The 25357-nt window shown below is 42.4% G+C and overlaps 1 protein-coding gene across 7 annotated transcripts in view; it reads left to right on the forward strand.

The window, feature by feature from the left end:
- PPFIBP1 (PPFIA binding protein 1) overlaps nucleotides 1-25357 on the forward strand; it is a 140583-nt gene that overhangs the window by 65457 nt on the left and 49769 nt on the right. For 6 of the 7 annotated variants that reach the window (XM_066633066.1, XM_066633068.1, XM_066633070.1 and 3 more), the window contains exons 3-4: nucleotides 21062-21158; nucleotides 24152-24357. In XM_066633066.1, coding sequence (XP_066489163.1) covers nucleotides 21095-21158; nucleotides 24152-24357 — 270 coding nt within the window. In that variant the 5' untranslated portion in view covers nucleotides 21062-21094. Of the gene's footprint in view, nucleotides 1-13556; nucleotides 13636-21061; nucleotides 21159-24151; nucleotides 24358-25357 lie in introns of all 7 variants that reach the window. The other variant, XM_066633067.1, reaches the window with a different exon arrangement.

Below are 25357 nucleotides of genomic sequence, written 5' to 3' on the forward strand. Positions count from 1 at the left end.
ATCAGACCCTGTTCTCATATATGTGCAAATGACAGAAGAGAAAGTATGCAAATCTTGATCATATTTCAAGATTTGGGAAAGCCCAATTTTCATGTGAGCTGCCATTTCAGCTGTAACACTTCAGTAACTGAGAGCCGGATAAAAAGCTTTGGGGGTGGGGGGGCACATCTGGCCCCAGGCCTTATGTTTGACACCCCTGACTTAGCATTTGAATGTGTACATTGTTTGTGTCTGGGACTGTGATTCAGATGTAATATCTGAACAAAACAAAAACAACAATTTCATTGCATGCTAAACCTTTATAATGCAGGTAGGCAACAGTATTATTCAGTGTTCCCCTATATAAAAAGAAGAAGACCAACAAGGCGGCAGACTGGTTTGAAGCCCACTCTGAGGAGTTGACACCAGTCATTGAGGAAAAGAGGAGAGCTCAAGCAGCATACAAGGCCTGTCCCAGTGAGCGCAACCTGCAGGTCCTCCGAACTGCTCGCAGCAAAGTCCAACAGACTGCCAGGAGATGTGCTAACGACTACTGGCTCCAGCTCTGTTCCGAGATGCAGATAGCAGCTGACACGGGCAACATCAAGGGGATGTATGATGGCATCAAGCAGGCCCTAGGTCCAACACAGAAGAAAATTGCCCCTCTGAAGTCTGCCACAGGCGAGGTCATCCAGGATCGGGCACAGCAGATGGAACGCTGGGTGCAGCACTACTCTGAGCTATATTCCAGAGAAAATGTAGTCACCGAAGAAGCACTGAACAACATTGAGTGCCTGCCTGTGCTGGAAGAGCTTGACAGTGAACCAACCCTAGAAGAACTTCACGTGGCCCTGGACTCCCTTGCCTTTGGCAAGGCACCTGGAAAAGACAGCATCCCTGCTGAAGTCCTAAAATGCTGCAAAGAGATCATCGTCACTGAGCTGCATGAAATCCTCTGTCTCTGCTGGAGAGAAGGTGGAGTACCTCAAGACATGAGGGATGCAAACATCATCACGCTGTACAAGAACAAAGGTGACAGGGGTGACTGCAACAACTACCGCGGCATCTCTCTCCTTAGCGTTGTAGGAAAGCTGTTTGCCCGAGTTGTACTAAAGAGGCTCCAGGCACTTGCAGAGAGCGTCTATCCAGAATCGCAGTGTGGATTCCGAGCCAACAGGTCCACCACTGATATGGTATTCTCCCTTAGACAACTGCAGGAGAAATGCAGGGAACAACGACAGCCACTCTTTATAGCCTTCATAGATCTCACAAAGGCTTTCGACCTGGTCAGCAGAGACGGCCTCTTCAAGATTCTCCCCAAGATTGGATGTCCACCCAGGCTCCTCAGCATCATCAGATCTTTCCACAAGGACATGAAGGGCACTGTTGTCTTCGATGGCTCCACATCAGACCCTTTTGACATCCGAAGCGGAGTGAAGCAGGGCTGTGTTCTTGCACCAACCTTGTTTGGGATTTTTCTTCGCTGTCCTGCTGAAGCAGGCCTTTGGAACTGCAACAGAAGGCATCTATCTCCGGACCAGATCAGACGGAAAGCTCTTCAACCTCTCCAGACTGAGAGCAAAATCCAAAGTCCAGCTGAAATGTCTGCGTGACTTCCTCTTTGCCGACGATGCAGCTGTCACTACCCACTCTGCCAAAGATCTCCAGCAGCTCATGGATCGTTTTAGCAAGGCCTGCCAAGATTTTGGACTGACAATCAGCCTGAAGAAAACACAGGTCATGGTTCAGGATGTGGACTCACCTCCCTGCATTACAATCTCTGAGCATGAACTGGAGGTTGTCCATGACTTTGTGTACCTTGGCTCAACGATCTCCGACACTCATTCTCTCGATACCGAGCTAAACAAGCGCATCGGTAAAGCAGCTACCACGTTTTCCAGACTCACAAAGAGAGTCTGGTCCAACAAGAAGCTGACGGAACATACCAAGATCCAGGTCTACAGAGCTTGCGTCCTGAGTACACTTCTGTACTGCAGCGAGTCATGGACTCTTCGCTCACAACAGGAGAGGAAACTGAGCGCTTTCCACATGCGCTGCCTCCGACACATCCTCGGCATCACCTGGCAGGACAAAGTTCCAAACAACACAGTCCTGGAACGTGCTGGAATCCCTAGCATGTATTCACTGCTGAAACAGAGACGCCTGTGTTGGCTTGGTCATGTCGTGAGAATGGATGATGGCCAGATCCCAAAGGATCTCCTCTATGGAGAACTCGTGCAAGGAAAGCGCCCTACAGGTAGACCACAGCTGCGATACAAGGACATCTGCAAGAGGGATCTGAAGGCCTTAGGGATGGACCTCAACAAGTGGGAAACCCTGGCCTCTGAGCGGCCCGCTTGGAGGCAGGCTGTGCAGCATGGCCTTTCCCAGTTTGAAGAGACACTTTGCCAACAGTCTGAGGCTAAGAGGCAAAGAAGGAAGGCCCATAGCCAGGGAGACAGACCAGGGACAGACTGCACTTGCTCCCGGTGTGGAAGGGATTGTCACTCCCGGATTGGCCTTTTCAGCCACACTAGACGCTGTGCCAGAACCACCTTTCAGAACGCGATACCATAGTCTTTCGAGACTGAAGGTTGCCAATACTTATACTATATAAAAAGTTTATTCAGCTTCAAATAATAGATGCTAGGGGGTCTGTCTCTAACCTAGATTTCTTCTGGAAATGCTAATGTTCTGTGAGTGGGAATTATTTTTGTAGAATATCCAATTTTACAACTTTACCACCTCTACCCTGAAATACAGGTGAACGCTGCTTAGCGATGTTCTGACCAGCAGACTGGTTGCATATGCAACAGTCTGTCACCGATCAGCCAACCCCCCCCCCCCAGGCTTCCCTGGGCTTCAGAAGGCCAAAAAAAAGTCATTTCCAGTTCCCCGAGGAAACCAAAAGTTGTGGGTTTTTTTGGCCATTCTGAGCCTTCTGCACACGGCCTCTGCAGGGCTCTGAAAAGCCTCAGGAGGTGAAGGGTGCACAGCTACCCCCCCAGCTCTAGAAGCTTGGAACAGGTGATGTTGTTTAACATCAGCATCACTTGATGGGGGTTGCATAGAAACGCATCCCTGTCATTAAGCAACACACACCTGTAGTATAATCTAGCAACTGTAGTTTTAGCGTGTGGTGAGCTCTCTTGTCCTGTGAACCTCTGAGTGCCAGTTGCCTGAAAAATACCATACCTGGAAGCACTGTTAAGTGTGATGAGCAAAAGAACACACCCCTTGCTAAGTAGGGTATGAAAGCAGTTGAGAAGAATGAATGATATTATGGGATGAGAAGCTGTGTCTAAAGGAAAATGTGGGGATGGGCGCATGCATGTTAAAGGCAAATGTTTTGGCCAGTTGAACTTCTGCAGAGGAATGTAGCAGGAAGATTAATAGGATGAGAACTGGGTATCCTACCAAGAAATTGTGGTGTTGCTTTGGGAAAGGAGGTTAATGTAGACTCTACAGAGAGGCCTTTTTATAATTCCAGCAGATCACTACTATCCCCTTATTGCTAATGGGGGATGGGGTGTGTAGCAGAAATTGTGGTTTATTCAGGGCCATTGAGGGGGTTCATTGCTGAAGCAATATTTTTCTGGAGTAAAAGCGCGAGGGGGGGGGGAGGGAAGAGAATAAACTTCTGCCTCCAGGCAGTCTAATTCTGTGTCAAGAAGAGTTGAATTTTATGATCTGTATAATGCTACTTTACAGAATAAGTTCTGCAGTTTTTACTGTTTTTACATTGTTTGTTTGTTTGAAGCTTCCCCCCATCTATTTGAAATCTTATTCAACGCCCCTCCCTCCAAGCTCAGGCTTGTGATATTTCTGTGGGCATTGCCCACAGTTTCAAGCAGAAGTTCACAGCCATAAGGACTAGAAACTTGATGAATGAGAGAGAGAGAGAGAGAGAGAGAGAGCAATTGCTGAGGAAGGAGAATTTAACATACTGCCACCCCCATGGAAGTGCATGCACAACCTTATTCTTAGAATAATTGCCAAGCCAGACATATCTAAATATTCGTTTCCCTATCTTTTTCCTTGTTTTCACAAAACGTTAGCTGGTGTATCGTCATTTCCGCTTCTTGTACTTGTAGTTTTCATTTGCAAATGTGAAAAATTCTTTTCTTGCTTTAATTGCTTGCTTTGAGCAGGTATAAATGAGCAGGTTCTTATTTTTGGTTACCAGCAGGTGTTCTGGAATGCTAATAGATTTAGCCACTGTGTATACTGTTGTCTTCTATCATCACTGACTACTTTGCCTGTTGAAAGCTCAGGTTAAAGTGTAGTGGCTAGAAGTGTTATGAACTGTGCTTGAAACATAAGATGTTTGTTTCCCCTGTCCTAGGCTCCCCCCCCCCCATATCTCATCACATTACAGTCTTGCTAACATTTATTTCCATTTTTAACACACATTCAGTGCCTGTCGGAATAACATACTGAGTCACTTTTTAATTTAGTCTTGTCTTCCTTGTGAAGTCACCAATGAGAATATGAATGTTGACCAGCCCTGCTGTAGCTACTGCAAGTTCTGAAGCGTTGTCTCAAGCCAGATGAGTTGGGTGGCTGTGGGTATCCATGGTAGCCATTTACCAAGTGGACAACTTAGTATGGCAGTGAGGTCACTGGGGTGTGTGTGTGTGTGTGAATCAATTTGTAATTTCATGCAGAATGCCATGAAACAAACCATGTTGAAATGCCTCTATTCTATCAAAATTTACAGCCGAAAAACCAGCAGGGCAGTAATAAATCACCATGTCTACTGCTTGGTGTGTTATCTTGCCCTCTGCATGGGAAGAGGTCCATCATAGGGGTGATTATTTAGAATCTTTTTAGATTGTGAGCCCTTTAGTTATTTGATTTTTCTCTGTAAACCGCTTTGTGAACGTTCAGTTGAAAAGCGGTATATAAATACTGTTAATTAATTATTTACGTATTTATTTATTTGATTTGTAATCCGCCTTTCTCCCCGGAGGGCACCCAAGGCGGCTGATGCGCTGGCCTTCTACACCAGGTGATGCAAACCCTAGTTTAGCCACTGTGTATATTAGCTGTGCAGTTGTGGGGAGCTAGTTGTACTATGCACATGCCTGAGGGGGAGAATTCAACCACTACTTTGCTTTCCCCTCGTTTCTGATTGGGTGTAGATATGTGGTAAAGTTTTCCTTGGTACTTGGGTGGATGCTACAGGAATTCATTCGCTTTATGACTGTACGCTAATCATGGAAGTTTAGTAACTTTATACTAAATTATATATTTAGTATATCATCAATTATAGATTATTTGACTATTAATTATAGTCAATTATAGATGACTAGTATCTATAATTATCTCTATGTTGCTTGAATTCCCCCTCTTCTAGTGGTGGTGAGTGTTTTTACCACACTTGGGCAAATGTGGCTTTAAAGAAGTCTTCATGTTACCAATGAGAATTGATGATGAAAAAAAAGCAAAGCTGCCTCTGAACTAATACAGAAATACCTTTAAAAGTATTTCTGAGCTAACACAGAAATTAACCACCTCTGAACTAATACAGAAATACCTTTAAAAGAAATACCTTTAAAAGGGTTTGTCATGCCTTCATAAGATCAAATGGATGATAAAAAGAGGAGAGTTAACGTTTCATATTTGTTCCAGAATTCCTTCTAGTCACTTTTTATTGCAGGTTTACAATAATGAATCATAATATTGAATCGATTGAATTAAGTGAATCAAGTAAAATACTATAACTAAAATAGATACTTCTGGTTAATCAGGCAGCAGTTTAAGTTACATAAATATTTATATGTAAAAGAGAAAAAGCAAAAGTAGTTACAAAGAAAACAGGTGATAGGTGCCTTCTTAGAGGCACATAATCAGGCACAAAATGAGATGCTGTATCATATGTTCATATGCAAGCTTGTGAAGATGCAATCAGTCATCTTTAACTCGTATGATCAAATGAGGACATTTATGACCGCCCTAATGTTATGTCTTATTAAATCCCATGATACATAATTGACATAACAGAAGAAACAGGTGAATAATCTCTGTATGTGTTTGTTCCTTTTGATTATAAAACACTCTTATTAGTTTTGTGCTGCACGTCTCTTTTATGACCTCTTTTGGAAAATTATTCATCTGAATCAGTCCTTGGTTGTTTCCATGGGCAGCAATTTTGCTCATAGTGGAAATTACCTGTGTAAAAATTACTAAAGTGCCTCCGAAATTACATTCGATATATACTGTTGTGTTTTGTATGAAAGAGAATGCAAATATACTTCACAATAGAATCTGAGCTAGTACTTGTACTAGTACTAGAACTACAGCTTTGCCAAGCAGCTCTGGTATTAATAAAGGTACGTTGCTGTTTTCTTTCAAAGAGAAGTGCACCATCTTGTTCAGAGCAGGGGTCTCCAACTCCGGCCCGCAACAAGCCTCTGTCTGGCCTGAGGCAAGTCTCTGGACACCTGCATGCCTCTGGCACGTTCAACTGAATGTGACCAGAGCTGTGCTCCAGTTGTGTCTGGAGGGCTGCGGAGGCCATGTGCCTCCCTTCAGAATGCTTTCTAAAGGCCTAAAAACATCACTTCCTGGTTTTCCTGAAAAACCAGAAGTGGCTTTCTGAAGGCCTTAGGCTTTCTAATGTATTTATTTAAATTTTATATTGAAAATTTATTTATTTTTCTGGCCCTCAGCACCATGCCAGATATTCGCTGTGGCCCTCTGGCCTAAAAGTTTAGAGACTTCTAGTTTAGAGCCTAGCAACTACAGGATTCCAAAAGGGCATAAACCCCATAAAAGTGGGGTGGTTTTTTTGTTTTGTTTTGTTTGGACTTTTGGGAACTAGAACAATATTTTTGGATTAGCTGCTTCTCTTTTAAGATCTAGCTGTCTTACGTAGTTGTGCTGAATGCAGACATTCTTCCTTCTGTTCACAGGCAGTGTGCAAGGGGAAATTAGGAGCATATCAGCCTGTTGAAGTACCTGCTGACTGCCATGCACCCTCCCCCTCCCCCAAAAACTGCATGCTTGGTATTTGCACAGGGCAGAACCAAATATATAGAGCAGGGGTGCCCAAACCCCGGCCCTGGGGCCACATGCGGCCCTTGAGGCCTCTCAGTGTGGCCCTCAGGGAGCCCCCAGTCTCCAATGAGCCTCTGGCCCTCCAGAGATTTGTTGGAGCCCACACTGGCCCGACGCAACTGCTCTCAGCGTAAGGGCGACTGTTTGACCTCTCGCGTGAGCTGTGGGATGAGGGCTCCCTCCACTGCTTGTTGTTTCATGTCTGTGATGCAGTAGCAGCAGCAAAGGAAAGGCCAGCCTTGCTTTGTGCAAGGCCTTTTATATGCCTTGAGCTATTGCAAGACCTTCATTCATTCATATAAGTTCATCTTTAATGTATTCATTTATGTAAACTTATGTAAATTTATTCAAATTTAAAATATAAATTAATTCTTCCCCCCCCCGGCCCCCGACACAGTGTCAGAGAGACGATGTGGCCCTCCTGCCAAAAAGTTTGGACACCCCTGATATAGAGGATGCCTTCACAGTTTGGAGCCTTGGCAAGTTTCAAATTTTGTGCAGAGACTGTATGTGTGATCACTTGAGTGTCTGGCCAGTGCGGGCTGATGTGCTCCTATTTTATTTCTTCCATGATGACTGCACGAGTGGGGCAGAATGTCTGCAAACTTGCAAATCTATTCTAGGTTACGGTGCCTTAGACTGCAGAACTGACTTTGTCCAGTCAATTGTCCTGTTGTCAGAGATGGACCAGAGAAGCCACTCCTGCCTCCCTTTCCCCACCTCCTGCAGCTACCCAAAGCAAGAGCCCTGCTGCTCGCTGGCTTCCAGATAGCCCCACGAGGTATTTCATGCCACAAAAAAAGTAAGCAAGCACACACAGACTAGTGGATTCAAATTTTTCAGATTCATGATTTGTTTAGTCAGTAGACCCAATTCTTGAGTCATGCCTGAGTCTTTGACGCGTGTGACTCGAGTGCACGAGTCAGCAAAAAACAGGTGTTTTTGCAACTTTGACTCGAGTCCCAAAATTCGAGTTCTCATCTTTGCCTTTCTGGGACCTGTGCAGACCCAAGATGCCACCTCTCCCCTGGTGTTTCAGACAGTAGACAATTTTCAGGAACACTAAAGCCTTATCTAATCTGTCTATCTCTCATGGTGTATTGCACACCACATTAAAAAATCAGTGTTGTCTGAAGGCCATGGATATATTCAAAATATAGCTATGATGGTTTCACTTTCTCCCCTCGGTTTTGTCCCAGTGATGCAAGCATAATGCTAGAACTCTTAGTTGTGGTAAAGAGACTATGAAGAGGCCCTTGGGTTATGTGCTTCCTCATCCTCTTTTTCGCCTACTGCAGAAAGCACTAGGCAAACCCCCCCCCCCCCAGTCTTGACCAGAAGGCTATTTGACACAGCAGACATTGGAAAGATGTTGGTGGCATACAGTAGGGACAAGGGGAGATTGCACAGTTCGCCCAGAGGATCGCACTGGCATTCTAAAGTTCTTATTCAAGGCAGTACTCTTGGCACACTAATGTGGTTTTTTTGTACATAAATATTTCAATGTACTAACACCCCACCTTTTGCTTTCTCAAAAAAGCAACATTTTAGCTCTGTGTGTATGTATGTTTTAGAATACTTATGTAGAACTCATCTTGCCAGAAGGGTTTTGATTGTCATTTAAAAATGAAGCTTCTCTCCACCAACTCTTAGAAACAGCACATAGCCTTAGCAACCAGACTGGGGTGGAAACTGTGCAGAAAGCACACCTTTTCTTTTACACACAAGACTAAATTCTTCATATTTAAGGGTAAGAAATGCAACTGGAATTTCAATAGCCCATGAAGTAGTACTCGACTGATAATGGAAATTTACTTTGGCTTGAAATTGGCTTTTGCTGTCTAGCCTTGACAAATTGTTAAGCCGAATAAGGGGTTCAGCTGTGCAAGTCAAGAATTCTCATGGATCATTTTCTGTGTGGTGTTCTGGAAAGGGGGGGGGAAGTGAATGTTTGTCTGAAATCATCCTGACAGCAATTTCAAAAATGCATAGGCACCATGGCAAATTCCTTCCTAATGTACTGTGTTGATGTTGGGATGGTTATTGTGCAGAAGGATTTCTTTTTCAGTGTATGTGTTTGTCATTTTCCTGCTTCTAACCTCTTTTCATTTTGATGTGACTAGCATTAGCCTACTTAAAATTGATACATTCTCCCCCCCCATCTCTGCTGTTAAGAGAAACTCTCTTCCTATTTGTGAGTGTTTAATATACTTGAGGGATACTCAATTATGATTATATCAACACCTGATTTTTAATTGTATAGTTTTCTTTGTCAAGGAGCATCTGTTCTGGGTTTTAACAAATGTGTCTCCAAGGCATTGTTGGTTGCTCTGAGGCAGCCATTTTCAAGCACTGTGCCACACGCCAGAATGGTCTGCAGGGGTGCTGTGAGAGTTTGAGGGAGGGTCATTTGTAAATAGAGCCAATGGGGATGTGAGCTCCCCACCAACAGCATGGTGTGCCTTGTCAATTGTCGAAAAACTGATGGTGTGCCTTGCCAATTTTAGTACCTTCTCAAAGAGCTGAGAGATGAAAAAGGTTGAAAATCACTGCTCTAAGGGGTGGCTCTCCCTATCTCATTCGCTTTTTTTATAACTTAGTTGTGGTGGTGGTGGTGTGTGAGTGTGTGTGTTTGCAATAAACCATTTTATTCAATGAAATTTAAGTGGCATGTGAACTCCCCCCCCCACACCTCTGCATTTCTACGTTACTCTGTTGTTTCTTAGGTTGTGCCCTTAAGTGGCATGTGAACTCCCCCCCCCCACACCTCTGCATTTCTACGTTACTCTGTTGTCTCTTTCGTTAGGTTGTGCCCAAGCAGTGACTCATGTGGTGTGGAATGTTTTGCAGGAGTCAGTACCTAGCTGTTCCTTCCTGCTCTCTGTTTCTAATCTATGTACTGTATTTTTTGAAAAAATCTCTTCAAGGATTATAGTTGTCCTATTGGTTGTATGCATGAAATCCCAGGATGCAATGTAGTATGTAGTAGAGCACACTAAATACTGCTTTACTAAATTGTGCTGATAACACAATTTTCTAAATTGTGCTGCTAACATGAGATAACAGCTAGTAGATCATTTGGAACAGATTGGTCCTTTTCGAACTATATGCTTCAAGAGAACTGCAACAGATTAAATAATTAAAGCAGCAGTTCCCAAACTTATTATGTTCATGGTGCCTTGTCATGGCGGCACCATCGCCTGGCTTTTACAGGCACAACCATCTTGAACCATTTGAGATCTCATGAGATTCAGGATAGTGGTGCCCAGGAGAGAAGAAGCCACCAGGGACACCTTACAGCGCCCTTGGGTACTATAGCACACAGTTTGGGGACCACTGGATTAAAGGATCTTGTGAGCCCAATGTATACACCCTCAGAGGGGACTTCCCACAGTGTTTCTGCATGTTTTCCTATTCTGATTGTGCCTCTTTCCAATCAGACTTTGCTGGCAGCTATAGTTCTGCTGTGGCTCTGTTTTTGAGGCTTTTCATCTTTTGGTGGCTACCAATACAGAGATAAAGCAGCACTATGTGTACCTAGGTAGGCTGTCCATTGTGTCTGAGTAAGCTTGCCTCTGTCTTCCAGCCAAAGGAGAGGTTTAGAAGTTAACTTGGGGGAAAAAATGAAAGAATTGTCCTCTACTAGGTAATTCTTGTACACTTTTAACCTTTCTGCTTTACAAATGAAATATTTTGCCAATTTTAATTCAAAAGATAGTATGTCTTCGCACACTTCAGCCTGCTATTTGAGGGGTATTAGATGTCAGTGATTAAGACTAGTTTCCTGACTTGAAAGAAGACACTCCCCCAGATAAAAATCAAGGTAGCTACTGATAGGTCATTTAGGGTGCAATCCTAACCAACTTTCCAGCAGTGGCACAGCTGTGCCAGAAGGGCATATGCTGCAACCTGCAGTTGGGAGGCAGTCATGGACACCTCCTCAAGGTAAGGCAATGTTTGTTCCCATACCTTGGAGTTGCATTGCCCTTATGTCAGTGCTGGAAAGTTGGTTAGGATTGCGGCCTTAGAGTACCAGTGCTCTGTTGTCTCAGTTGGCTTCTTACAAGCATTCCACAATTGTTGACTGGTCTCGGCTACTAAGCCACAATTGAGGTTGCCTGCCTATGCCAGCAAGTGTGGCCGAGGAACACTCCCTTCTGTTAAAAGAGCAGGAGAGGAAAGCACAGTGCTTTTGAATTGGTCTGCACTGGGTTGAGGTGGTCAGAGTGCCTCCAAAAATAGCTAAGGCTTTCTTCTTCTCTTCCTTCTACTGATTACAAAAGAAATTTTCAGGGGTTGATTGTGCTAGGCTCTGGGAATTGCAACCATTGTCCTTCATCCCCTGGAGCTTCAGTAAAAGCTTGAACCATGCCTCTTCTGGAACTGGTGTAGGCATGTTCATGTAAACTGGCTATTGGTAAACAAGCATAGGGTAGACTAGTTAATCTATTACTTGTTCTGAGACTGTGTGATGGGATAAATTGAAAGCCCAATAAAAGGCTGGAAATCCCCATGTTGTGCATGTACATTTATTGTATGATCCAACAGATAGTCGCCGATTCATTTTGGTGCCTACCTGGCTCTCCTACCTCACTGGATACTGTGGTAGAGGGTGAATGGATTTCAAAACCCAACTGTTACCAGCAGTGCTAAGCAAGATCCAATATATTCATCCATCAGCTTTGAAAAATGTGGCTCTTTATTATGCAGATGGACCAGATCGTGAAGGGGTCTATTATTTAAATTGCAAGGATGTTGTAAATGTATGCTTCATGCTGCAGATTTGAAACTGATGCTTGCAGAATGATACAACTCTTTGATCTGACTGCTTCTGTTTTTAGCATGCTGAATTCATTCATGTAGATTACTACTTTCCTTTCAAGATTGAGCTCCCCTAACTTGGAAAGTAGGTTATCGAAAGAGGCATATGTCATTGCGTAAATGCAAGGAGCTTTTATTCTGTCATTCAAAGGTTATTCTTAACGCTCAAGCCTTCTTTCCTGCAGATGGGATGGAGGGGCATCTTTTGATGTACAAAGATAGAATGTTTTATGAAAAACTTGTGAACATACTGTTGGCACATGCAGCCAACTGGCAGCCTGAGATAATAAATTGCCTAGACTTCTGGCGGTTATACCCACAAATTGCCATATTCGGAGGAGTTTGATTTAGACTTTCATTTCTGAGAGGCCAATTCCCTGACATTAGGAGTGAGCCCTAAAAATAATGAAGGTTCCAACACCAAACTGAGGCACTGGTGCCAGGCCCAAATGCTGGAGGTAGCTATGGTGTGATGGATCACTTCCATGTGTGAGTGTGAAACCAGGAAAAATGGGCATGTGATCCTATTGTGCAGCATTGTGATGTGATCCAGTGAGCCTGCTTGGAGGTCCTTACCTGTGCCCCAGAATTTTTTTTTTAAGGTAGCCATCAAGAGCAGGCGTTAAACCAGCATCCTTACTGCTGGGGAAGAAGTAAATGTGGTCAATACACAAAATGGAAGACCTCATGTTTGTTTGACTATAGAAGATGTTCTTTAGAGGTGATGCTGGTTTCCAACTATCTTATCTAGTTTGGGCCTCTATCTTCCTGCAGTGTGAGAAGGGCAGGGGGTTCTGGGAGAGCAGGCAAGTGAGAGACTTGCTCCTCCCAGTCTCTCTTCAGAGAGAATCCTGGTGAGGAGGGTGTCAAAAATAGGTTCAGTGTTGTCCTTTAAATAGTATAGCTACTTACTCATTATCCTCCAAATGCATTGGAGGGGGAGCATATCTCCAATGTTTGCTGAATGCATGGATGTTGGGAATTAGACCAGAGGGGCACAAAGAGATTGGAGGCATGATCCTGTTCAATGTCCTTAAGTTGAATGAATTGAGGATAATGACCAAATAAGGATAATGCTCGACCAATATGTTGTGGGCTTGAGTTCATATCTGTATATGGAACGCCTGTGTGGTGGCCTTGGGTAAATTACTGCCTCCGAGACCTGATTGTGAAATGGTATTTATAGTGGCCCATCTTACAGACCTGTGTTGAGAATAGATGTGATGGATTTTAAAGCACTTTAGGGGAGGCTGGGGACTAGGCAATCTTTCTGCTGCAACTGGAGAGGATCTGCAGGTTCAGGTCTATTAAGTTGTAGGATAGCATTCAAGGATTAAATGAATAACCTTCATTTGTTTATGTTTGTGAGTAGGTTTGAAGAAGGGTTGACCTTTGCTATGGAAACAAAAGCCTGGATATGCACATTTCTTTTCTCTGTCTGAGCTTCTGCTTTAGATTTCTGCTGTATCTGGATTTATAGTCAATGTTCTCTCTCCAATGCTAATGTGTACCAAGTTTTATCTTTAGTAATTTACAGCATCTTGTCTGTATATATTTCGGTGTGTTGCGAGGAGAAAGAGATAAGTTTATCTGTCTTATACCCTGCTTCATAAAAAAAAAAAATTGAGCACATAGCAATACTCTGTGCCTGAAACTCGAATGGGGGAGCAACCCCTTCTCCTTCTGTTTTTCAGATTCTTAAAATGCTTGGGAGTGTATCTCTGTCCAACACTGGCTGTTATAACACATAGTTATGTGAGCTTGTTAAGCAAGGTAAGCATACTAGAGACAAATCACTTTGCAGTTTAAAAAAAAATTTTCTGAGCTGGTCTCATTATGTATAAAACAGGTAGCTAATCTCAAAATGCAGTGAGTGAGTGTGCTTCTAATTGAATTATGTCTGGCACACGTCATTGAAAATGCATGTGCATCAAACTCTTTGCTCCTCCTTACTAAAATTTTACTCTTGACACTTATAGTCCTGCCAAGTGTGCACTTTGTTCTATCAGACATCCCATTGGATGGCTCAAACTGTAAATGATGATCAGCATTCATGAAGTCCTGAAAGACACTGGAGAACTGTTAGCTCCTGATCAGTCCCAAGATGCCTAGTTGTATAGTGGGCCCTTGGTACCTGCAAGGGATCTGTTCCAGGACCCCTGCGGATACCAAATTCCACTTATGATTAAATTTGCGGCTGGAGAGCCTCGGAACACCCCTGGATGTGAAAGTTGCCAGCATGAACCGAAAGTCACTTCTGGTGGTGCTCAGGAAGGCCTCTGAGGCCCTCCAGCTGTGAGCTCAGCATCTGTGGATAGTGAAATTCATGGATGTCAAACCTGTGGGTAAGGATAATGCTTAAGCTGCTGCACACATTTGCATGTAACTTGTGATTAGCCCATGAGAAAATATTGAAGTGTGTGTGTGTCCCTACTTCTCTAGTTCAGCTCTTTCTCCAGGTCAGCTTCAGTTCATAAGGTGGAAACTTTGGTGGTGTTAAAATGAGTGATCTGTCTTTGTGTTAGCAAAGTTGTATTGGTAAATTTACCAAGTTGTATTATCAATAACTTGTTTTAAGTTTGTATTGGTAAATCACACCACTTCCTTTGATGTCTGTGGCCATGTTGCCCCATAATATTTTTGTTGGTGCAGGAGATCTTGATTTTTTTGAATGGGGTTCAAGATAATATAGAGTAGCTGGTTGTATATTGCACAGGACTTGTATATTAATGATACCAGGATATTACATAATTTTTGGTTCTCCTTATACCTTGATATGAGAAAAGCCTTAAGTCATATAATCTGTACTCCAAAGTTCATGGTCACCAGTGGAAAAAACTAGTTGCCTCAATGAGCTTTTGATTAGGTTCCTTAATCTTCCTGTTCTCCCAGCTTTCTGTCTTGTAATCATGGCTAGTATGCCACATAGCCATTTGTTAAGAGATGTTCCAAGGTTAAAAGCACTAAGATGCACCAAGGTGCTTGGTACAAAGCCGCTAGTTGTTTAACACAAGTTAAACTTGTGAATGCAAAGTGAACAAAGTAAACAAAAGTGAACACAGTTTGTGTGTAATGAAGTGGCATGTCAACTTGTGCATATAGTATTGACTTTATTTCTTTTTTTTTCTGCCTTTGGAAACTGAGATGTGGCTTGTTGCTGAACTTCCCAAAGCATTAGACTTTAAAGAGACAGAATGTGAACTGATGGATTAGACAAAGTTCAGTGGCTGCAAATACTTGTAGGAAGGTTAATCCCTCATTTAGCTTTTAATGAAAAAAAAAAGCTGAACAAAACCTACAAAAGCCTACAAAAGCTGAACTTTAGCACAGCAGGTTCTGATTGCTCTCATTGGTCCATTAGGCTTTTGTTTGTCTGAGTCACTCTGCAAGCAAGCTGGTGCTGCTCCTTCACTTGATCTTCTTTTGTGTCTTCAGTCTAGACATGTGCTGATGTATTTTGTTGAACATGCGACTCATTCAGGACTGGATTTTCCATCACTCAGACACATGGAGTGGGGCACGTGTCTGGGGAGGAATGTGAATGGGTGGTTGGCGGTGTGGGTGTATTGAAATAAGGCTGCAGGGAATACACTAAAGCTGTAATGCCCAATCTGCATCTGTAGCTGGATAGTGGTATTTCAGCCTGTAGACTGAAAGACACATTAAAACATTAGAAGGATAAATGGCTCCTTGCTACCACTACTCAGTGGATTAAAGACCTTTTAACTTTATCAGCATTTGAATGAATAGCTTACAGAAGACAATTATGAATTAATTTGGAAACCTTTCATAGATTTATATGTATCACGTATTCATTGTTTATGGAGTATGGTTTATAAGCAGTGGTTCCCAAACTGTGGGTTGGGGACCCACTGATGGGGTGATGGAAAAATCAGTTAAATTGCCTCAAGCCCTGAGGCTATTCAAAAATCAGATACTGTAACTGCTAATACCCTGCAAAGAGCTCGGCTCCTGCAGTTTGCAAGACAGCTGCCAATTGCCCTGCAAGGGGCTGAGCTGAAGTTTGAAAGCATGTGTAAATAAAGGGAGATAAATATCTGAGGGTCTTTCTGGCTATTATTACTAATAAATAAATAATATAAAATATTTCTAGATCTACTTTTTAAAAGTCTGGTAAACCAAGGTGGGTCCTGATATAGAGTGTTGTTTAAAAAGAGGATCCTGGTGCTAAAACGTTTGGGAGCCACTGGTTTATACCAGGGGTGCCCAAACCCTGGCCCTGGGGCCACTTGCGACCCTTGAGGCCTCTCAATGCTGCCCTCAGGGAGCCCCCAGTCTCCAATGAGCCTCTGGCCCTCCGGAGATTTGCTGGAGTCCACACGGGCCCGACGCAGCTGCTCTCAGTGTGAGGACAACTGTTTGACCTCTCACATGAGCTGTGGGATGAGGGCTCCCTCCACTGCTTGTTGTTTCATGTCTGTGATGCAGTAGTGGCAGCAAAGGAAAGGCCAGCCTTGTGCAAGGCCTTTGTGCAAGGCCTTTTACAGGCCTTGAGCTATTGCAAGACCTTCATTCTTTCATATAAGTTCATCTGTAATATATTCATTTATGAAACTTATGTAAATTTATTCAAATTTTAAATCTAAATTAATTCCCCCCCCCCGGCCCCTGACACAGTGTCAGAGACACGATGTGGCCCTCCTGCCAAAAACTTTGGACAGCCCTGGTTTATAGTATAGATTGCTGCAGTCTTTCTGTACTTTTATGTATATTATCTGGCGCATATCTATCTCTTTCCCTTTTTTGTTGTCATTTTGTTTGTGCTTATGCTTATGTAACTTTGTTTCAATACATTGTTTCCTTTTTCCTTTTAAAAAAGTCAGTCTGTATGTAGGAAACAGAATATTTAAAATTCTTCCAGATTGACAAAGCAAACAAACTCTGCACGTAATAAACAGGTTATTTTTTGTAGGTGCTAGTTTTGTATGTGTAGTGAAGACTTTTTTTAAAAGAAAAAACATTTACATATTCCATCTCACACCAACAGTCTGAAATGGCAAATTACATCTGTGCGCTTTATCATGTGCAAAGTCATAATGGTTCAACAAAGCAGTGGGAAAGGGATACAAACTAGGCTTTGGAATGGGGTCCCAAACTCACTGAGAGCCATACTCATTTAAATTGCTTGTTTGTAAACCAGAAGAATTGTTGTACATAGTTCGTTCTCTCTCTCTCTCCCTCTCTCTCCCCCCCTCCTCCAAATAATAAGGACAAATGGGGGAAAGAGTTGGGATTTGTGGTCTGCAACATTTTGTTCCTCTGCTGTATCCTGAATGAAGGAACTGGGGATTTTACCTTTAGGCAACTGTAAGCAAAGGCTGAAGATAATTGATTAGATTTAAGCGGGAGTTGTCTGCCTCCATTTAGCATAGTATCAGGACACATTGCAATTACCCCTGGGCCAAACTAAACTTACCTTATGATTAAAACACTGTAGCAACATGTCTGAGTCTGTGTCCTGCCGTTCTTTCAAGGCGCTCAGGATTCTCCACATGAAATTGTCCAATTTTATTCTTGCAACATCCTTGTTACGCAAATTAAATTGAATTACTTTTGGCCAGTCACTCTCTTGTTTCAATACAGTGCTACACTGTAGCATTGCTACATGACAAAGCATGTGATTTGAACTAGTCTTCCCTGCTGAGTCCAACATTCTAACTACTGTGCTTGGAGGGAACGAGCTAGTGAATTTTAGACTTTGTTAACAAAGTGTTAAGTCTAATGTCAGTAAGGGAGTTAAGAACACGCTTAAAAGTCTTGGGCCCTGTTTGCTTTGAGGATCAGGCAATTGTTGCTGTTTGAATGTGTCCTGCTTGTAAGATGATTGGGAGATGCCCTGCTCACTGGTCCACTACTCATGGAGGTTTTCAGTGGTGTCACTATCTCTGGAAATTTTGTCCTTGATCAGAATTGGTTTTAATGATCTTTGCTTTTGATGTAATTTTTAATTGGCTGTTTTAGTGTTTGTAAGCTGCTTTGGAAACTTGTGTTTCTCCTTGAGTACACCATGCCCAGAATGTGCCATGAGCAGAACAGTGAAGTTTTGAAAATAGTGGGTGGGTTCTTAAAAATTTCTATCCTTGTAAGGTTTAGAAATTGATGATTTGGGTTACTTGCTTAAAGGATCCAACTAAAGTTGATTTTTCATTTGAGAAACAAACGCACCCCTTTTTTTGTGGAGGCAGGGGATCGGTGAAGGAAGAAGTTATACAGTCATACCCTGACATACAAGCATTCGAATTATGAGAACTTGCCGTTACAAGGAGTGGAGAGGGGTGCCGGATGGGCCAACAGTGAATGACCCCCATGGCCACCTGCTGGGTTGGGAAGCACAGTGGAGGTCAGGGAAATGGTTTGCTGGCATGACAAGCAACAGGTACTGGACCAAATGGTAGCTGTATGAACAGTAGGTGCTCTGGTCAGGCCGCAGCTGTGCCTCATAGTCTACATCAGAACAGTGAGGAGGGTCCAGGAAGGCCCAGAAGATAATGACCTCCTGATGGACTTGCTGCAAGAGGGGTGAAGGGGTGGAGTCTGGGATTAAGGAGGGGATGGAACATGGAAGGGGAGGGAGTTACCAAAGCTGGGTATATTTTCAACTTATGAGAGTTTTCATCTTATGAGGGGTTTTCAGGAATGAGTTACTCTCATAAGGTGGGGGGAAGACTGTAAAGCCCCCAGCATCTATTTTCACTTGAACATTAGTCTTTTGACTCCAGCATATTGGCATTAGCTCAGATTTCAAGATTCATCTTTTAAAAATATTCGAAGCAACAGAAAAAAGGTCTGAGAATGTTTCCCATTCACCTTAGTGTAATAGGTTCTTTTAACAGCTTATTTTTAAAATTGTGTATTTAGCACCTCCCTAGAGTAATATGATTTCTTCTCTCTTGTCCATCTGTCAGTTTTAGCTTTTTTGGTATTTTCACTTTTTATTCATTTCCCTTCTCTAATTACCCACAGAAAGGTACAAAGAATAAACCCAATTAAAAAAGAAAATGGGGGGGGGGAGAGAGAGAGAGAGAGCACTGATAGATGTTTTGGGGAGGCTATTTCACAGTTTTGTGGTGCTGCTACTGGGAAAACTACTTATGAGTACTATACTGTGCAGTAGCTTGTTACATTTTTATCCCACCCTCAAATGTTGCATGTGGGAAGCTCCTCTAGGTACCAGGCGGGGTCACATGATCTGAAGTATTCCCCCAGATTGACCTTGCCTGGTTAGTAGGGAACAGATTTGTAGTTGTAGCTCCTGCCTAGCTTCAATATTACAACAATATTCAATATTACAACCATTGCAGAATTGATTTTTATACCTGGGCTGGCTTCTCTCCCATATCCCTTTTAACCTTGCAGTACTACTGTGTAGTAAGTTAGGCTGAGAACATGCTACTGACTCAGAGGTCACCTAGTGAACTTCATGGATGAGTCAAGGATTTAACACCAGGTCTCCTTAGTCTGGGTCACACAATCTGAACTCATCTATTTACTGCATTGGCTTAATGATAGTTTGACAAACTAGAATTGGAAACCCTGTTCCAAAGTAGGTTTGCAATGGTTTTTACTGACACTGGCTTCATGTGATGTTTGAATTGACAAATCATAGTTACAACCATTGCTCTATGTTCAGATGCTGCTGTGACATAGAATTTAGGAACTTGGGTGCTGAGGTGATAGTAACAGAAGCAGACGAACAGTATGAGGACATGCTTGCCTGATTTCTTCAAAAGCTCAAACCATAGTTATTGCATTCCACAGTATAGTGTGTCTGAATTGAACCAATGTCACAGATAGTAGCCAGAGCAAGGAGTCCTTAGTTGATTTTAAATTGCAGGGAAGTGCTGGAGATGGGAGGGGGGAGGAGAATGTGCTTATACTTACCAACTCTCAGTTATTTTGTTTTAGGACGCAATCCTAACCTCTTATGTCAGTACTTTCTAGCACTGGCATAGCTGTGCCAATGGGACATGTGCTGCATCCTAAAGTTGAATGTCACTCACAGAGGCCTCCTCAAAGTAAGGGAATGTTTGTTCCCTTACCTCAGAGCTATATTGCCCTTAAGTAAGTGCTGGAAAGCACTGACATAAGGGGCTGGGATTGCGCCCTTAGAGATATAAATTAGAGAATGTTTCTGAAATAAATACTTGATTTGGATTTCAAAGTCTCTGAAATAATTTGTACATGCATTATGATTTTAGCCAAATGCATTTCTGGAGTTTTCATGATCTAAACTTAAGGATCTGTGCATTGTATTCCCTTTTGTGTCTATTCACAAAATTAGTTTGTTGCAAGCATTATCAGTACCATTGAGGGGGAACCCACCCCTTAATTGTCCCCTTGAATTTTGATAGATTATGGCACCCTGTTAGGGTTTTTAAGAAGAAAAATTGGGATCAGCAGAAACAAATGTGAGCGCTTGAATTTGGTTGGCAGTGATGTGGTTTTTGTTTTTTTTAAACCAAAAAACTAAGTTTGTTTTGTGAAAACCTAACACAGGACATCTGCATAGCCAATGGAAGGATCTGCCAAAGGCCTATGATGCTTCTGACCCTCCAAACCGAAAGTAGGCCATCAGCATTGTGTAATGGCTTGCCATGGTATTTGACCACTTCCCTGGTTTTGCAGTCTCAGGCAAATGGTGCTTGGTGGAGTGCCATTTGTAGCTGGTGAGCAACTCAACTTGGTGAATTGCAAATTTTGCAGGCTTGGTCTACTTGGTTTGACATTGTTTTTAATACTCTCCTGCAAGGTTTCCATGCTGCTCTGAGCAAAATATATTGTCTCTAATCCTGAAGTGATTCTCCTGAGCAGTTCTGTCGAAGGTAACAGAGCAGTTAACGTGAGAATTCTTCAAACACTGTTTTTCAAAAGCTACGAGTTAATTTTAGAAGGAAACAGGCGCTCTGCGAAAGACTAGTTTAGTGCATGCTGTTGGAAATTTACTTTGCTCAGGAATGCAGCTTTTTCTACCCCCCTCCCCCCAGCATGCCACATCAATGCTACTTTCCTGGGCATCCCAGGCTAGGGCAGGTCTGGATGTCTTGCACCTGTAATGTTAGTAACGGAGGACAGAGCTCTTGTGTCTAGCACAGTAAAACTTGTCCACTGCAGCTTGCTTTTCATAGTTTGGTTTCTGAAGTGTTACCCAGCATGTGTCACATTGTCACTTCTATTTTAGGTATTGCAGTGGCTTCCCTACAGAAACAAGAAAATGATGAGTGATGCAAGTGAGATGCTGGCTGCAGCTTTGGAACAGATGGATGGCATTATTGCAGGTAAAGCATCTAACCTTGTTCTGTTTAAGCTCATCAGTTGTCGTTTTATTTCTGGAGGGCCTGAGTTCTGACTCAAAGAAGGCATTGAGCATTGTGGAGTGTGAACCAAACTGAAAAAAATCTCTGTGCAAATCCATGCAAACGACCCTCAACTTGCTTGAAGCTGTCTTCCTAACCCTCACCATCTGCTGCTCAAAGCTGTTGAGTAATACTGCTCTGCTTTTGCAATTTGCTCAACAGAGACAGGAGTGTTTTTCAGATAAAGTGGGGTTTATCAAGAAGGGAAGGGCAGGAAAAGGGCAATGGACCTAGTTTTCTCTTTCTCCTGTGCACGCACGCGCGCGCACACACACACGCACACGCACGCACACACAGTAAATGGGGTGGTTAAACTGTTACAGGTTAGGCATCCTTTATCAGAAGTGCTTGGGACCAGAAGATATCAGATGTTTTAGATACCGGTTTTTTCCGTATTTTGAAATACTGGCATATACATAATGAGAGATTTTGGACATGATGCCCAAGTCTAAACATAAAATTCATTTATGTTGCTTATACTCCTTATACACTTAGCCTGAAAGTAATTTTATACAATCTTTTAAATAATTTTGTGCCTAAAACAAGATTTGTGCATGAAACACAGTTTGTGATTTTATTTCTTTCGGCAAAAAAAGTTAAATAAAAAGTCATGTTGGTGCTCAAAAGTTCTGAATTTCGGAATTCCCCATAAGGGGTACTCAACCTTCTGCTATAGTGAGGGAAAAGTATTGTTGAAAGCTTTCCCATGGGAAAAAGTTCTTTGCATATACTGAATTAGCATATCAGGAAGGAGGAAAAGCTAGGCTAGACTAGAACTTTCTTCCCTGTTGTCCTATAATTTTGTCTGCAGGACATCTTTCAAAATGTCTGTAGCTTTCAGTCATATAACTCCTCTTCCCTTCCCCCACACCCAGGAACTGTTTTACCACCTTAATCTGCTGTTTTGTGGGAACTATGTCTTGACTGCTTCTTACTTCCTTTGGCATCTTTTTCAGAACAGAGTGATTTCCAGTCATACACACTAACATTTTGGTTTGATTTCATTCCAAGTCAAGCTGTTCAACAACAGCTGTTTAAATATTTTGAGTGGGTGCAGAAAAAGTGAAGTCATTGGATGTCCAGCTTCAAGTAATTTTATTCCCTGTTTCATAAATGGGCAAAAATGCCTCCTTCTGTGCACTATCATTGTTAAATGCATATTCATAGTAGCCTGTCCAAAGAATAAATCTGTAACATTTCCCCAAATGCAGTCATATACCATGGTAGCATCAAGTTAAATATATTAAAAAATAAAATGCACATTGAAATGAATGGGCACTAACCTAGAATTGGATTGAGATGCACCTAGTTGAGAAACACTGCCCTACCTTTCATGCATGTGGCTTACCTTTTTTAAAATAAAGCCACCTATGCTAACGGCCATCAGTTCATGATAGTGAAATGAAGTGAAATGATAGTGAAATGAAGAGGCAGCACACTTCTGAGTGCTGTGAAGAGACAACAGCGAATGCCTTCACAGAGGCATCTAGTTTACTGTGTTTGTGGTGTGTTGTGTGTGGGGGGGGGAGGAACCTAGTTCTGGATCAGCACTGCAAAATGTTCATTATCAGGAGGTTCAATTTGTGTACGTACTTTAAGTGTAAGTTCTAGAGAGAGAGAGAGCGCGAATGGGCAAAGACTATTTTTTTTAACTGGTAAAAACCAGTGAAAGCAAAAGCAATTTTCAGACTTTCAGATTTTGCTCCATGTGTTCTGTGGTCTAACTATGTGGTTGTAAAAATAAGGTGAAATAGCCCCATGTGCACTGCTTGGAAGATGGACAGGGAGCAATTGTGATAGCCAAATAGCATATATGAGAGTCTGTGCATGCATGATGTTGGCGCTTGTGCTGTACACAGTTTCCTACATTGTCATAGGTGGCCAGTTAAAGTGGCCTCTGCATTCCAGGCATGCTGGCCTGGAATTTCTCCTCTTTTCTTCCATGCATCAGAGTCCTAAATACAACTTGGCTTATCGCAGATGTTCAGTTTTAACTCCCTGTAGAAGCTGCTGCTGTTGCCTGAAGCACTGTTTTTAGTCTTCCATCTCTCTTCTTTTCTTCTCACCAGTATGAATATTTAAGGCCTTTGTTATTACCTACTCACCAATATACTATGATGCTGTTCAGGTCAGGATCACAGCCTAGGCCCATGTCTTCTTGGCACTTGTACGTAGTATTTGAATAGTTAATAGTGCAAACTTTAATGTCTAGTATTTGTACCTTGATGACTTCAGCCATTACATTTCAAAGCTGCCTTGTAAACATGACCAGAGGCCTGCATATAATCTGTGTACTTAGTGTACTGTTCACAAAACATTTGCAAGGAACACTCAGGCTGCCTTCAGGTTCTGATAGAGCACTCTTAATAAATAGGATACTCATTGAAATGGATGGTAGTAGGGGTGTGTGTGTGTGTGTGTGTGTGTGTGCTTAAACATGTGCACATAATGAGGATTATCTGCTTTAATGTACAATGTTCTGAAACAGCAAATGTTTGAAAGTGGGAGCACACAAGAAGCAGTGTGATTTGGAAAAGGAGACCTGGATTTGGAAGGGAGACCTGAATACAAACCCCTAGTCAACCATGCTACTTATAGGGTAATCATAGAGCAAGTTGCTTTCCCCCTACAGGATCATTGGAAGAATGACATATGTGCATCTTTAACCTCCTTGTAGATAGGGTACAAATGGGGTGATTACATGGGGTGTTGTTCTAAGCATGAAGACTAACATTTCATTGCTGTCACAAGGTAGGTTGCAGTCCTGGTTCTTAACATCTTTTAAAGCTCAGATTTCAAGAGAAGCTCTAATTATTTTTGTTGATTCCTAAGCCCCTGTGTTTGTCGCCATCCACATCCCTCAAATAAAATGGCTGATTCTGTACTCCCATGTGTTAAAATATTGTGTTCTGCAGGCTCCAAGGCCTTGGAATATTCAAATGGCATATTTGACTGCCAGTCCCCGACTTCTCCATTCATGGGGAGCTTGCGAGCCCTACATCTTGTGGAGGATTTGCGTGGCTTATTGGAGATGATGGAAGCGGATGAGAAAGATGGATTGCGGTGTCAAGTCCCTGATTCGACAGCAGAGATTTTGATTGAATGGCTGCAGAGCCAAATGGTATGGTGTGACCAGAAATTACTTTGTGTTTAACAAATGATGTCCTGCTACTTGATTTAACCCCAGTTTCTATAATGTTGCTAAGTAGAAAAATCTACACAGTCATATTGCATTTTCTATTGGCTCTTTTATGCTGTTGTGTTCAGGTGAAACGTTCTGTTTTTACTTTGCAAAAGTCTTCTTTTGTTGTCCTGTTCTCTTAACTGTGTGTCATTCATGATGTGAAGCATAATTTTCAAAACTTTGCCATTTTCATCATCGACAGTGAAGTTTCAGCTTCTGGTAAAGTTAGACTGCTGTGATAAATTTTTGCGCCAGGCTTGGTTCATCTGTCTTGGGTTTTAGCCTGTTGCTGCTGTTAATTTTACAATTTATATTCAGCCTTATGGTTCCAGACCATACTGTGACAGGGAAGTAAGCCAGTTTACACAGTAAAGTAGAATTTTTATTTTTGCATGGAACTTTGTCATTTTAGAAATGGAGAGAGATCTGCCAAAAGATGCCAGTCCTTTATGAAAAAGGGATGTTTCTGCTAAACAGTGTGAATTTCTTCTTCTCTCTTGGCAAGCCCTTTGCCCATGGAGGGGGAGGGTGGCCATGTCTTATGCCTTATTAAGAGGCACTTTTTCAAGTGGGTGCTCCTCTTTTATTTAGCAGGGGGAGAGTAACTGGCCCACCTCACCCCAGCAGTGTCTTTTCTAGTGGCTGTCTGCTGGTGTTGCATCTTTTTAGATTGTGAGCCCTTTTGGGACAAGGAGCCATTAGATATTTGATTTTCTCTGTAAACCGCTTTGTGAACTTTTTGTTGAAAAGCGGTATATAAATACTGTTGTTGTTGTTGTTGTTCTGCCAGTTACCTGCTTCAAAGTTTGCAGTTATCACTGCAGGTAAACATTTTTCCCCTTTTCCGCACACTCAAAAAGGCAATTGAAAGGAGGTGCCCTTTCAGGGAGTTGAGGTTGGGGTGGGCGAAAGGCTTATTGAGATAGATGCAGTGGAC

Source organism: Tiliqua scincoides, chromosome 7 (genome assembly GCF_035046505.1).
Source record: "Tiliqua scincoides isolate rTilSci1 chromosome 7, rTilSci1.hap2, whole genome shotgun sequence".
Classification (NCBI taxonomy): Eukaryota; Metazoa; Chordata; class Lepidosauria; order Squamata; family Scincidae; genus Tiliqua; species Tiliqua scincoides.